The sequence below is a fragment of the Triturus cristatus genome, chromosome 12 (genome assembly GCF_964204655.1).
Source record: "Triturus cristatus chromosome 12, aTriCri1.1, whole genome shotgun sequence".
In the NCBI taxonomy this organism is placed as follows: domain Eukaryota; kingdom Metazoa; phylum Chordata; class Amphibia; order Caudata; family Salamandridae; genus Triturus; species Triturus cristatus.
The window spans coordinates 136,158,795-136,174,404 of NC_140595.1; the positions used below are offsets into that span (position 1 = coordinate 136,158,795).

The 15,610-nt window shown below is 43.0% G+C and overlaps 1 protein-coding gene across 2 annotated transcripts in view; it reads right to left on the minus strand.

Moving 5' to 3' along the window:
• Positions 1–15,610, minus strand: part of LMNA (lamin A/C) — a 144,473-nt gene that overhangs the window by 12,764 nt on the left and 116,099 nt on the right. For both annotated transcript variants that reach the window (XM_085639248.1, XM_085639249.1), the window contains exons 5-10: positions 15,294–15,419; positions 13,096–13,316; positions 11,816–12,035; positions 8,641–8,748; positions 7,158–7,277; positions 899–997 (exon numbers count right to left, since the gene is read on the minus strand). In XM_085639248.1, coding sequence (XP_085495374.1) covers positions 899–997; positions 7,158–7,277; positions 8,641–8,748; positions 11,816–12,035; positions 13,096–13,316; positions 15,294–15,419 — 894 coding nt within the window. The remainder of the gene's footprint in view (positions 1–898; positions 998–7,157; positions 7,278–8,640; positions 8,749–11,815; positions 12,036–13,095; positions 13,317–15,293; positions 15,420–15,610) is intronic.

The following is a 15,610-nucleotide window of genomic DNA, read 5'->3' on the forward strand; positions in this document are numbered from 1 at the left end:
AGTGGAAATTTGCATGTCAGCAACATCTGCTTTCACAGAGGCAGCAAATGTCTCAAGCCAGAAGACAATATTTATCAACTGGAGAGTTTATTGATTTTTTGGGCTCAATGCAGAAAACTAAGTATGATGTCATCAATGTAAGACAATATGCTAAATCAATTTCTCTTTGTTGGAGGGGGGGGGGGAGAGGTTATTCAGAGAACAATTGTATATAGAGTTGCAGAAAAAGCATGGGTGAGCTTTTAACTGCATGATTTTTTGCCAAATCTTTTGTTCCAACCCTGACCATCAATGTAGGATGTAGTAAAGTGACGATTCACATTTTAAGTTAAAGTTTTCATTCATGAATTTTATATTTGGTGGGAATAAAGCACTTAAAGCAAGGAATTGCACTGAATCACACTGGTTTGCATCGGAACCACGCGACTCAACCCACTTAACAAAAATGAATTTTGATGCGATTGTGGATTACGGATTTGGAAGTTGACTATTCTGTATGGCATCTTAGCTCTGGTCATACACTAAACACAGGAATCATTTAGTGGAAGTCTTATGAGTGAAATGAGGCATACTTCTTAGAGGAAAGGTGCATACTGTACAAGACATACTTGTTTCACTAAGTTGTGTCAGCCATTTTGACTGGCGGCCTTTCGACCGATCAAAATTGATCCCTGTGTTCAGGTCATTTTAAGTGGACACTGGGAAGCCAATCGGAATGGCTTGGGCATGTATTCCTTCCGAGGTTGCTCTGAGATCCAGGAACACCGAGTAGCCCAGTATGGAGGAGGAGGTGCAAGAGTCACCAGAAAACCTACTGCAGGTGAACTCCTAAGAGGAACTTCATCATCTGTTTGCCAGCCCTTTTCATTGTTAGGGATGCAGTTGCTTGTAAACTTACATGGTGGTGGTGCTGGATAATAACTTCATCATCGTCCTCATCATCGTCGTCCTCATCATTCACGACCACAGTGCGGACCAGCTTGCGCATCGCTGTTTCCTAAAGGGGAAGAAGAACAGAATTGTATTTTCTGTTGAAACTGTGAGGTAAGCGAAGTGCTGTAAGGTAGACGCGTGTGTTTAAAGCTCCCTGCTACTCAAATGTGAGATTGGACAACCCCATATCCATTGAATTCAGACGTGTCGGAGGAATCAAACATGGTATCGTAGATCTAAGGAAACCAAGCGGCAAATATATGAGCGATTCCCCAAGGCGCAGCGAAGAAATTGTTCTACTTAAAAGAAACTCATTTCGGACGCAACACAACTTAACCGCTGCTTTATGAAGTACCTGAGGCTATGTGAAAGTAAAATGCCGGAAACGCTGATCTAAGGAAACCAGGCAGCAAACATATGAGCGATTTCCGAAGGCGCAGCGAAGAAATTCTCCCTACTCAAAAGAACCTCATTTCGGACGCACAAGGTAGTCGGACTCCACAGCAGTAGAGAACACGCCACATGGAGCCGACGGTACTTCAATACGGGGGTTAACTGCCAAGGTGAGAAGGTCGTCAAACAGGGGGTGTGAAATTTGCTGACAGCCTGGGGTGCTGCCTGCAACACGCGGACGGAAAACAGACATTTCAACTGTAAAGATGTTTGACCAGGATTTAGTTTTTTTAGAAATTTTTAACATAACATCCATGAGGGATTTTGTAGTATATGAATTTATTTTGCTTTATGAATATGTTGGCTCTTTGCAACGGTTTTAATTAACTATGCAAATAAATGTATACCTTATACGGGTCTTAGATTCAGTGAAAGTGAGATGTTGCATTTTAAATTTACTGAGAAATATACACACAGCTTCTAAAAATGGAAGGAAGATGCACAAATTGCATCTAAAAAACATAATCAAAACCATGCCTCAGATGAACACATGGCAACTGAGAATCATACACAGAACCACACTTTAACCTGGAGCTGTACATTCAGAACAAGGGATGGGCAAAGTTTTAAACTAGGCCTGCAAAGTTGGCTTAGTCAGGAATCTTTATTTAACTTTGGAGATTACAGGTCGGGCGGCGGGAATCAACAGTGCATCATGGACGGGTGAGGAAGGTTGTTGGGCGATAAGCAGTCTGCATTTGGAGACCAGGAACACGTGTAGGGAAACTAATGCTTCGTAGCAACAGGAATGGCTACTTGTTTCTGCAAAGGGCCTCCTGAACTGTCTCTTTTTTAAACTACGTGCACTCTCCAAAGCTCAAAAAATGTAGCAAATAATTTGCAAACTTCACAGTCAAAGGTCTTCTCAGCTTTGCACACCCAAGCCAGAAAATTTATGTGATGGCTGATCTTCACATGAAGAACTTCATGGCCTCAGATACACAGTTGGTACCAAACACTACTGCTGAAATTCCATGTAGGACACATGCGCCTTCGAAATTGTCAGTAAGGAGCACCCCTGGCCATTGAGGGTTGCATGTAAAGCTGCTGTATTTTTTATTTTATTGCACAAAACCAGTACAATTGAAACACAATAAATATTTTTTTAAACTTCAGAGATGGGTGAAGGTGTCATACCACAGCACTAGCCCATAGGTGACAAATAGAATAGAAGCAAACCCTTCCATTCCAATCAAGGTACTTAGTTTAAAGTTTCATTGGAGAAAAATAGCCCGATGGCGGAAAAAAACAATCTGAGGATGGAGCCGATGCCCATGGGCACTATCATCCAAAGGAGGAGTCACATACCTTGTGACTTCCAAAGACTTTCCAAGACAAAAACAAGTGCAAACATCTGGGCCCAACACCAGATGGCGATCTTTGCACAATGTGTAATCTGCAGCTCATATGCCTCGAACATATTATTAGAATTACGTTTCTCATGTTTTCATTTATGTTGCTAATAGGTCCTGCTTTAAAAGCTTTTTGGGTCTAGCTTGACAAAAAATGTGTGCTTCTGCAGAAACAGCTGTTACCCTCCAAGCAGATGTGATCATTGTGCTATCCAGGGTCTTTACCAAGCAGAGCTATTGTGTTTGACCTTTTGGTCACACTCAAGCCACTGTAATGGATGGAGCCTTTCCTTTCAGGTTACACAAATGCCTCTGCATCCTAAAAAGTTTCTCCTAGGTTATGAATTATGGTATTTACTCTTTTCTGGTTGCGATTTGTGAAAACATACACTAAAATGAAAAGTTACGATAAAGTATATGGGCCTGACATATTTATTGGCCAAAGGATATGTTACCGTCAATTGGCTTTAAAGACCAGTGGGCCTTGCTGCCTTATTGTGAAAATCAGGAGGATTTCAATGGTAGATTGTTATTAAACTCTGATTAAAGGTTGTAAGAAGGTATTTTCTTAACTGGAATCTCGGATTACCAGAGTAGGCAAGGGTTTGGTGCTTATGACCTACTCGAAAATACCCTGGGATAGATTAGTAATCCGGTATTTGTAAAGCGCGAACCAATCACCCCTAATGATCTCAAGGCGCTGGGGGCCGTCGTGAAGATTAAGCGTGCTACTGTCCAGAGTCACATGGTGCTGAGCTACCCTGCCGCCAGGGATCGAACCGTGAGCCACGTGTTCCGGAATCGCTGCCCTGGCCGCTGCACCACACCTCTTCCATCATATTCCTTATTAGGCCATCATTTGAGGGATTTTATATGTTTTTTATAACTCATTTTTACATATTTATTATTTTATTACTGTCTACCACCTGATGGCTGCCTTGTAGGAAAGCTCATGCCCAATAAAGTAGGTCTGTGTTGGTTATGATGACAGGCAGATGACAAAGGCTATAGGCCCCGTTTCATTGGTATTAATTATGCCAGATGCCATAGTTCTGATCTATTTGTATAAAAGTTACAACCAAGGCAATAGGCCTCATGTATTTATTCATGAAACCTATATTTTAAATTCAATACGCATTTAAGGGTGGTAATTTTTTATGTTAAGCCTGCAGACTTACTTTGTTACACAAAATCACACAGGTTACCTTTGCATGCAAGAATTTTGGTGTTAATTACAAATTGACAAACTCGTGGTGTAGAAGGTTTGTGCTGTAACAAGAATAACTAGAATATCTTCTGAAGGTTTGAGAAACCTGGATCTTATAATATAAAACATATATATTGGATATAAGAGGGGGGGGGAAATGAGATGAGAAACATGCTGCCATCACTCACGGGGCAATACAACCAATGGCTGAAGCGTTCCACTTAGCATTCCGCTTAGCATTCCGCTTAGCATTCCGCTTAGCATTCCATGATAACACTCCGCATGAAACAATGGATCAGCCACTTCAGACATTTGCTCTATTGCTCTATGAGTAACACTATTTTTGGTAGGCCCATCCTTAAGTTATATCTTTACACCCTTGTTTTATTCCTTCTCATCATTTTATCTTCATTATTGTTAGAGCATGCTACAGTTCCACAGGCAGTGCTAATAGGCTGCTTGCTTGTCATACATTTTATCTGCAGTGAGCTGCATTCCACAAGCCCACAGCCTCGAGACCAGGCCATCATCATGGAATAGTATTATCTATAATTTCACGGTTTTACCATTTCAAAATGGTTGTAAATGTGGTATCGTGAAATCAACGAAGGGGGGACGGAAGAGCAAGTTATTTTACGAGGTCCTACTCCTGTGCTCCTTCAGGTAGGAGTTGCATATATACCACGGGAAGGAGTTAGTTCCCCTCAAAAGTCAGTGCACTACTTAGTGCTACCTGGCTAAGGTTATGTCGCTGGGGGATCTGAGTTTTCAGATCATAATGCCCTCACACACCTGTTAGGGTGTCATGCATCATCATAGGTCCCTCCTTGTCAGACCGGCGCTGCAATGTCCGACGGGCCTGGGGGCTACTTTGGCGGATATCTTCTGATCTGAGGATGCCGTATGTGAAGTCAGTGGAGCAGAGATGCAGTGATTGCGAAAATGTGAAAAAGTGATTAAAAAAAGGTACCGGATCCCAGGAAGAAGTACGTTTATTCGAATGTATGGGACCGGGACTAGTTAAAAACAGTGGTGCTATCTAGTGGTCCTAAGGTACCAATATAGCATCAAAAGTGTGTGGTCAACATGTTTCATGCCATGGGTGCCCAACCATCGGGTGGCACTTCTTCAGGACCAGAGTGATTGGTGAATAGTCCCGATAGGGCGAGGTGTCTCCCCGCTCATAGGGGATGACCGAATGAGGTAGGGGCCCGGTCCCAGAGTTTTAAACCAGACAATGTTCTCCACCCTAGGGAGTATGGAATACTACTCCATAGGCGTGAGGGAAAGTCCTGACTTCTCTGGGGGACACTTCCAAGATCCGTCGGGCACTGTCGGCTCACCTGCTGGGACCCCTCACGTCTGTAAATGTGGTAGCCATGCTGGAACTTCAAACAATGAAACACCAAGTACAACACCAGTAAAAGACGGCCACCAGCTTCTATGTTTAATTTTATTAGTAGTTGCAAGCATATGCCTGCCCTGTTTAGGTGGCAGCTTGTTTTCTTTTTCTAGTTGTATTCTTTTAATTTAGCTTGCATATGTTGCTGAGTTTGTGTGTGAGTTTAGTATGGATGGAAAGGCTTTACGTCCATGGGAGAGACACCGGTAACTAGGCAGCTGCGCTCCTACTGCTTTCAGAGAATAAGGGCTGGTGCAAGCTCAAGACTAGATTATGGTCATGGTTGTTGCAACAACAATTGTTTCATTGTGTCCCGATGCAAAATTTCTATCGTTGAGAAATGCAACATGTTGACGGACCACATATTGGAGGAAATGATTTACACATCAGGCGGACATGGAATAACATTGGTGCCTGACTTGAAGACTCATACCGTGGATGCTACATGAAGGTGCATCAGCAGATGGCCACTGTCATGATGAGAACTGCAAATACACTGTTGGTCAAAACGTCTCAACACTTTAAGCTTTGGTTGTTATTTGGAATTACTCTTAAGGATACTTCAGAAACCTTTTTTATGATGGGATTCCGATTTGTTTAGACTAAAATAGTAAACCTTGGGCTAGAATAGTTCGTTTGTATGATTTTGCACATATTATAAAACGTTTGAGCACTGCGCCGTCTGCACTATCCTACCTAATGTACAGGATTTTTTGCCTCTATAAAAAAAAACATCTTTACAAGAAGACTAGAGAAGGACCAGATTACTTTACTTGCTTTGCTTTATTCATGAATTAAAACACAAATGATACACTCAAATACCAGAGATTGATCTCAATAGTATTACTGCGAATTAAGTCCTATGGGACCCTTTGTTCTGTATATTCTGCCGTGTTTAGGCCGCAGCTTATTTTTTTTTCTACTTTTATTCTTTTTCTTTACTTTGCATATGTTTTTGAGTTTGGGTGTGACTTTATTGTGGGTGAATGCACAAATGAGTACGTAGGTCGATGAATGGATGCATGAGTGCTATGATGAGTCACGGATCGCATATATGATGACTTATTGAATGCCTAAACCCATCATTGACTGAGGAGGCGCTTTCATTCAAATGTCAGACCTTCGGGCATTGCTAATGCTTGTTAAGAGTTTTTTATTGTAATGGGTAAACATTTCTAGAAAAATATCCCAAACAATGTCCGGGACCTTATTGGTTGAGTAAAATGAAGACATGGAACTGCCAATTAGCGTGTCAGGTGAGGTAGTGGATACTAAGGCATGTAATGTTTTTCTGCAGAAAGGAACTTGAGTCCACAAGATCAGGAGAAACCTTCCAACAAAAGCTAATTTCTTGAGGATGGAACTCCCAAATGGCATGCATACGTCAGGGTATTTAGCTGCGTTTGAAAATAGGGATCCTAAATCCAGGATGATATCCAACTGTACTCAAACGAGGAAGCACTCGGGCAAGGCGAAATACAAAACGCATTTGACGGATCATCATTTTCAATCCATAAATCATCTGGCATTCCATTCTGTTAACTTCTCAAAGATGAACTTGGTCTTAAATAATGTGTGAGAGTCAAAAAGGAGACAACATGCAGATGAAGACGCTGGGAGTGAGGTAGACCAATTGACAGGAGTAACGAGGATACACAGTCGAGGGGATAGAGATTCCACAGAGGTGGAGTGGCCGGTATTAGGCCTAGTATTTTCTGTCAGCCTGGGAATCCTCAATGACCATTAGGGCTACGGCATAGTTAATTATAACTAGCATGACTTACAGGCGTTGACAATGAATGACGCTTACCTCTCCGTTAGCAGTGATCAAGGCTGTACGAATGCTGTCCCCAGAGCCCCAGGAGGACTGGGCTTTCCATACCAGGTCACTTGGAGGGTTGTGGGTGGCACCAGCTCCAGATGCCCAGATCTGTAACACGAAATACATGTCAAAATGTGTGCCCTTCTCAAACATTCAAATGGACAGGGACTAAAATACAGTCTCTGTTATTACAGACTATTTCTAGATTTACAAATAGCTCTAAAACTAAGGACAGGATCTTAATCTGGACCTTTCAATATTTGTTTCTGTCTTCGATGATTCCATCCAGAACCAGGAAGTTTCCAACAATGATGCTTTAAATAATTTAAGTTATTAACAGCACAGATGTAAGGACATTGTTTCCCCTGGACCACCAGCGGGAATGCCTTGCATGAGTAGAAGCTTGAAATCACCCTCCATTTTGTATATATTTACTGCATTTAAAACATCAACTCTACTTCCTATGTTACTCTAGTGAAATAGAATTGAACAGCTTTTTAGAATGCCATGGATCGGCTTCTCCATTCAGAAGGCCCTCAACATAATTTAAGGGCTAAATTCTGATCCCCGTGCAAACATGAATTTGCTCAGGGATCAGAAATGCAAGTAGTGTGATAATTATTACACCCTGCCAGTTTTCTCCTGAAAAATCCTGGCAGGTTATGCCTGACGAATATATGACGTTTTTCCGCATGCGTTTACAACGCATGCCATAACAACGTGGTCGTTACAACGATGCTGGATGTTGGAATAGTATAATTTACAATTCCAACTCCAGTCTTTGCGGACACTATGGATGGTGTTGGATTTTAAATCCAACACCTTCTGCCCCCTAACGCAAGTCGTTGTTCCAACTTGCGTTGTAACGGTATGCGAAATAAGAACACGGTCGTTGTAACGACCGTGTTGTTATGGCATGCGTTGTTTAGCATGCGAACTAAACGCGGTTTACCCGCCTGACAACATTTTTTTGGCGGCTGAGACTCAGAAAAAAGGACAACATGTGGCATTTGTGGGTGGTAAAAAAACGATTCATCATGTTATGCGCCATTTTATTGGTGAAAACGTACAATCCTGGAATTCACAACTATTTCATGCCTACACTAAGTTCAGTGAAAGTCTGAAACAGGGATATTGACTGTTATATGCCACCTGGGCAACTAATGTTGGTTACTGCCCTCAGTAGAATGTTGTTAGTTGCTGTTAAAAGGCAGCAATATAGCTTACCTAATAAAGAGAGACAAACTTCTAAGTGTGTCTCTTTGTGCTGCTCCTATGGACCTTTCTTGGTATTTATTTGGTAACAAGAAGACAACTTTATAAAACTGCAATCTCACACCTAATGCCCCATGTCTTTAAAGAATCTCAAAGTGAGGTCTTCTTTGGGTGTACAGCAACATCATGCACTGATATTTTGTTTCTTTTTTAACGGAGTCCACACCGAACCACAGAACAAGAGTGAGCTTCTCACCGTGGTAATCTGTCCCGCCTTCATGAGGAATTTAGGCGGGAACCTGTAAACAATCGGGGTTTCCTCTCCAATCTGGCGCTTAATCTGCCAGTTCCCCATTGTCTGGTCCTGCAAAGTGAAACAAGAACACAACCGCGGGGGTCAATGGCATCTAGAGCACAACAAACGAAGACACGCGCTGAGCGGTTCATCAGAACATGCACAAGATTGCGGAGGGGATTGGTCTACATCAAGATGGTGGAAAATGTGGATTACAAAAGGAGACCCCTATTTAGAGCCCAAACTTTACAAATTAGCTGAATCACCATTGTTCAAAATAAGGTAACTTTTCATGCAGCTCAGATTCGAGAAAGACATTTGCATTCATTTATGGGAAAATCAGATTTTCTTGATAGAAAATGGTACATTTTTGTCATAAATGTATTTGTTTTTTCCATGAATCAGATAGAACATTTTCCCACTTTTTCTTTCCAGAACTGTTGTGACCAGTTGAAGTTTTATTGTTGATCAATCTTGACTGAAACGTGCCCACAATTCCCATGTTCCCTATTTGAGGCAAACAAATTCTACCACCCTGTATGTATGTATACAGTATTTCTATAGCGTGAACATAGCCAAAAGGCAGTGGAGCACTGTATGTGGCCAATGACGGGTAAAAGGTGAGCGAGTAAGAGGAGGCAGAGTTGGTTTGAGTAAGGTTATTGCATAAGGATGCTTCATGGGAAGTTCATAAAACAACCTGCAAGAATTCATAATGGCTGCCTTTATTACAACCCCCAAAACAAATTAACACAGGCAGCATCAAGCTGGTTAATTTGTCTTGGGGGAGGAGACAATTGGGGTGTAGTTTATACTTAAAGAGGGAAACAGACAAAGAGAGAGAGAGAAAGAGAGGAGAGAGAGGAGAGAGAGAGAGAGAGAGCGAGCGAGCGAGCGAGAGAGAGAGAGAGAGAGAGAAAGAGAGAGCCAGAGAGGGAGAGAGAAAGAGTGCAAATACATTGAAACTAATAAAACAATTTAGGGATGTAATGCATTATAGAGAAAGGCATGTGGATGGTGCAAATTCTGATATGAAATGGTACATGCGTTTTAAAATGTAATCTGTAAACTGACATATGCAATGTTCGAATATTAATTCATATGTAATGACTTGGGAATTTGATTTGTAATGTATTTCTGGAGACAGAAACTAGAATATGTAAGTAATGAAATCATATGGCATGGGGAGTGTTCACACAAATGTCTTAAAAGTGTTTTTTAAACCTTTTCTGCATCAGTCACATGTTTTGCTTACTCCTGTCATTAGTGACCAAGTAAGGAACAACTTTAAACTAATGAGAAAATAAAATACAGATTGTTGGAGTCTGTGGGAGGTCTGTAAGCAGAACAGTAGGTCACTGGCAGAAATCTATACATGTCAACATTTTAGAATCAGAAAGTAGGAGATTTTTATCAAAATAATCAGGAGAATGTATTTCCCCTATTGACTTCTACTGAAGCAGACGCAATTTCAGGTGGAGCCAAAATAACGCCATTTCTGGCTTTAAAAAAATCTGGAGTTTCCCACCTGAATCATGTCTGTTGGCATGTAAAGGAACCTACCAAGATTCCATTCATTTTCAGACTTTTTCAGTTGAGTGGTTGTGTTAAGCTCACCATCTCATTTTTTTTTACCACACCACTCTCTCCCAGCCAGTTGGGTGGGATCCGTGAGAATCTATATCCAATCACAGGCTGCAAAATTGGTAGAACAATAATAGTTTGCAGCAAGAATCTGAGACAGGGTCTTGGAACACTTTCATCAATGGCCTCAAAGTCACCGTAGCACCTTATCGGTCTCAAATGTACTTTAGAATGTACTGAAAATGATGTCTTGGACACATGGAAGCCGTAAGAGAAAGGTTGATGGGTGTGAAACTTGCAAAGGTCTAACTTAAACGTAATTTCTTGGGCCGCATTCAATTATTTTATTTTTTTGCCCACTGTGCCACCACATGCTAGGGCCCTAATTATAAGTGGCACTGAATTTCTGATGGGGGCATTAATGGCAGTTACTACCCCAAAGGGAATAATGAGATTTGTGTGAATACGGTAGAGACTATGGGCAAAATAAATTGTTACCGGGGAACTCAGACCCAGAATCACCTGATCCCTGATCTCATCTCATCTCTAAGTAGACCCTCAGTGTTCCCTTTGTACTCTCTACCCCAGAATCACTGGTAACTTCTGTTGGCAGCCGGTCAGGTTACTGGACCACTCATAATCAGGGCCTAAGTCTAGAGGGGAAAAGTGGGCAGAAATGATATATTAGAAGATGAGACTCATAAAAGCATTCCACCCCATCGCCTCTACATGTGGTTGTGTTAAAAAACACAAATATACCCAGACCTGGGCTCTGTGCTTGCTATGCCACAGGACACAAGATGCACCGCAATGGAGAGGGTCTCATAATATCTGAATCAGCGCAGGCTTACTGGTGCTCCCTTCTAGAAGGACCCTTACCTGCAAGTTCAGGCGTGACTGATCCTGCAGTGATAGGACCAAGTATGATTTGCAAATGGCTGGTCCCTAGGGTAGGGAGCCACCCAGCCGCTACCGGACAATGTATCCCCTTGCAACGTTCTGGGTCGGGCGCGGACCAGAAGGTATAAATAAACGTGCAGCCCGTGCTCGCGGCGAACTGCGCTCACCCACTAATTTGTGCAGTGCCATTCACTATACGAGCTGTCACTGCCAGAAAATATATAGTAGGGCCCAATATGTGTGGGCTTCCAATAAGCCCATATCACTCCTTTACACCTAGCAGGGGAAGTGCACTACAAAAAAAGATCGACTGGATTGCAGCCGACTGAAAGCCAGCACCTGAGACTTTTGCAAGCGTGCCAGTCACCACTTTTAGGTAATGCGTAATTACAGGACCGCGAAATCCAGGAATTTTCGCGACGTAATTAACATTTCGTCAAAGCCTAGTGTCAATGCCGGAAGTCTGTGGTGCTATTCTTGCATTGGTCAGCAGGTGGCGCTGTTGCGTCGTATTTACTAACGATCCAAAAAAGTTAGAAACCAACTGAACAACTTTACTGGGCGGGCTAAGGCCTATACCGGAAACACCAACCTTCTAGAAGGAAAGAACCTAATCGGTGTAAGACATTCACCTTTTCTACCATGAACATACCTCATTAGACTTGTTCCTGAGACGGACAAACTTTCCTTCAAGATCCACTTCCTCTACGGCGATGCGCCCGCTGGTCCTGGCATGCTGGGAGAAGCTGGTGCCCCGGCCCTCTCCGTCCTCCAGTTTCCTCTTTTTGGAGGAGCCATGTGAGGTAGAATGAGCCGTACTGGTCCTGGAGATCACTCTCTTCTGAGAAGAAGGGCTTGGAGACAGCCTCAACCTGAGAAGTGGAAAGGGTGGAATCAGAACAGGGTTCTATTGCGTCAACCATTACTCACTCACCGGTCGCCAACCCAACAGTGCTACCAGAACAAGAAGGAGCCGGTACAATATCACCCCATCACAGACAACCCGATCATACCCCAACAAAACCAACTCGCATCTCAAACAGATGGCGTATCGCACCACATCAACCCAACTAGCAACAGCATTAACAGGCTAACTGCTCCGCGGTCAACTGCAAAGATTCTTCCCAAAAATACCAACTAGAGCACTCAGATCTTACATACCATCCACTTTCAGGTCACTAATGTCACCTGCACAGCACACAGCCCACTCTCAAATACGCCTCAAAGCTACACACACTGCTTGCTAATAGCCTCCAGTGTGGACTGCACATGTCGTAGACTCGTAGAATTATTATTAACTATGTTTCTACAGTCCACAATACATGCTCACCAGCATCAAGGTCAACAAACTAATTTGGACCTAGTGTGCGGACCCCCCACCCTTTCTCACTGAAGGCGATATGCATTAGACAGCGCCGGCTCATCTCACACTGGGCTAGCCTACCCGTAAATACTACTCCGATGCCTTATACACTCTTTACAGCCTGCTCCTCTAAAGCCTATGATGTAAATTACTGCAGAAAGAGTCAGTCAAACAGAATCTTCATCTACACCAGATGGAGGCCAACCTCAAGCATGCACAAGAGCAATCAAGACTAATTAAAGCGTACACTCCAATAATCACCAAAGTCTCCCACAATCGGTATTGACTTCTAACAGGTAACACCCGACAAACTGCACCAGAGAGATGAAACCCCTCGCCTTTCTCCAAAGTCTTTCTCATAATTTCACTCAAAAATAGCTTCTTGTGACTTTTACTATAGGCATTGTTTATCTCCCAATTTACCTCCAGATAAAATAATCTATTTACTGTTCTTAGTTCAATAAAGGAAAGATGTGGAAGAACGTGCTTAAGTTCACCAAGACATCCTCGCGGTCTACTGTCCACCGTGTCCCAGCTTTCTAGGTCCACCTTGAAAGACAGTCACTCACCTTTCCTCCTCTCCTTCCAGCAGCTTGCGATAGGCGTGGATCTCCATGTCAAGAGCCAGTTTGACGTCCAGCAGCTCTTGGTATTCATCCAGCTGCTTCTGCATCCTGGCCCGCATCTCTGCCATCTCCCGGTCCTTCTCCGACAGCAGGCGCCGGTTGTTGTCCCGTTCCCTGGCGAGTTGCTCCTCCATGTCGCGCAGCTGCGCTTCCCTTGCAGCCAGCTGCCGATTGGAATAGAAAATAATACAAGGCATTATAATAAAAAAAAAACAGTAGCTTTCACAAACAACTCAAGCATCAACTGTAGCAGACCAAGGACAACAAATTCTCTTGCCCCATCTTATGGGTTCAACCACCTACCAAAACCACTGGCTCTAGAAGATGAGACAGTAAAGCTCATGGTGTGGCATGGATGCTTTCTTTTTATTCTCTTAGGTCTATAGACATATTGCTGTATAACCTCAGATGAGGAAACATCTAATCCAGCCCTCCCCCCCCATGCTGTAGAGATGGTCATCGTCTGGTAAAGAACTGCTCTATGCTCTCTCGGCTTTCCATCAGCCGCCAACAGCAGTAGGCATCTTTACCCAAAATCTACATTTGTCCACCCGTGTCAAATTTCCACTGTCCACAGACATCCGTGTTAATCGCATAGTGTTGGATAACACTTCATAATGCTCCTCTGGCCTCTTTAGAGGTTGCAAAATAACACTTTATACACTGTTGCCCAGTTTAACCGACCTCAAAGGAATGGAAGTCTGAGTTTTCCTTGCTGGATTCGAACTTGTGACCTGATGGCCACCACAGAGTTCACTGCAAGAGACTCAAGTCACTGGTTTTCAAGGGTCTTCTTAAAACAGCACTTTACAAAGATTTACAACTTTCTAGACCAATGAGTACATTTATGGCTTGAACAGAAGGGCACCAGGATAACCAGTGGGGGAGCGTTGTTGCATGATTATACTCTGATACTTGGGCATTAAAGAAACTGATCATTAAAGAAACTGATCTATGTGAATCAGTGGTGTTGCAGTTTGGTCATTCTGTAGTGCCAACTAAACTACAGGTGGAGCTTTAATCAGGCAGTGGATGGACCCCTCACCCTCAGCACCCGGGGCACAGGTCAAAGACATAATAAGGTTGGGCACTTCTGTCATAGTTTTTGAAGGTGTCTAAATGAAATAAAATGAAATGAAAAACAAAGTTATAAAGTGTGCATATACCAAAAGGCTTCAAGGCATTGTAACCACTAAAAACCAACTAACCTAAGACAATCAACAACAACCAAAAAACAGGAGGACTGTAGGTTCCTACCAGATAAGGTGCTAGGTTGTAAGACCCTTTCTAAAGGTCAGCCGATTCTCCATAGCTGTTAAAAGGCAGGGGAGAGTGTTCTGCAGTTTAGCTGTGGCCACTGAGAAGGATCTACCTCCCCCCTCACCTGCTGAAATTTCAGAAATGTGTTTAGCATAAGAAGTGGCCTGGTTGGCGAGTACCAAGGAAATTTTGATCCATTGAGCCGAGGTCCTGATCAGTATAAGGCTTTATGAGCAATACAGAGGGATTTCAAAATAATTTGCTTCCTAACTGGAAGCCCATGGAATTTAGAAAGTTCTCCTGAAACTTACTGATATTAAGGAATGTGAAAAATAAGGCGGGCTGCAGTATTTTAGACAGTTTGCAGTTTTCTCAAAGACAATTTATTGATAGCTAAATAAAGCGCATTGCAATTATCGATCTTCGATGAAATCTTGGCAAGAACCACTATTTTCCGTGCTATTAACGGGATATAAGGAAAGGTTTTCCTTCAGGATCCAATAATACTGAAGTATGAAGAGACCTGCGAATGTGTATTACTCAGCACGTCTCATCACCTTGCGGTGGATGATGCAAATGTTTAGTCACTTATAGGAAGTAGCCGTTAGTAATACAGCGTTGTTGGGTGTGGAGTATGGATTCCGTTAGCGGAACCCGCAGAGATGGAATTTACTAAGGGATGCGGAGATGAAGAGTCATCTCTTTTCACATTCAAGGAAAAACACTGTGTGAGGCTGTCACATACCTCCTTTGAGAAATGCCGCAAGCTAGGTTCCTCCTCAAAACCCTCATCAAACCCGCTGATCAGGGCTTGGCTTCCAAGTTCACGCTGAAAGCAGCTGGCGGGCTGGTAGGATTGTGCCTTACAGTGGTTGTCTCACCTGTTTCTGTAGCTGGCTGACCTGCGCAGACAGACTGTCGAGGCGGATCCTGGTCTGCGAGATCTCCTCGTGAGCTTCCCCGACCAGGTGGCTGTTCCTGTCCGCCGACTGCTTGGCGTTCTCCAGCTAGGGGTGGAAAGACGAAGAGAGGAAACATACCCAGAGTCAGTCAAAGAGAAGTAAAGGTCTGTGATGGATCAGAGGAAGCCTGGGAGAGACAGGGCACATTAGGGCACTTCACTGAAGCATTAGACCCTAGAATTCCAACAAGTACAATTAACGAGCAAACAAACAACAAGTGAGCCTTGTACCCTCCA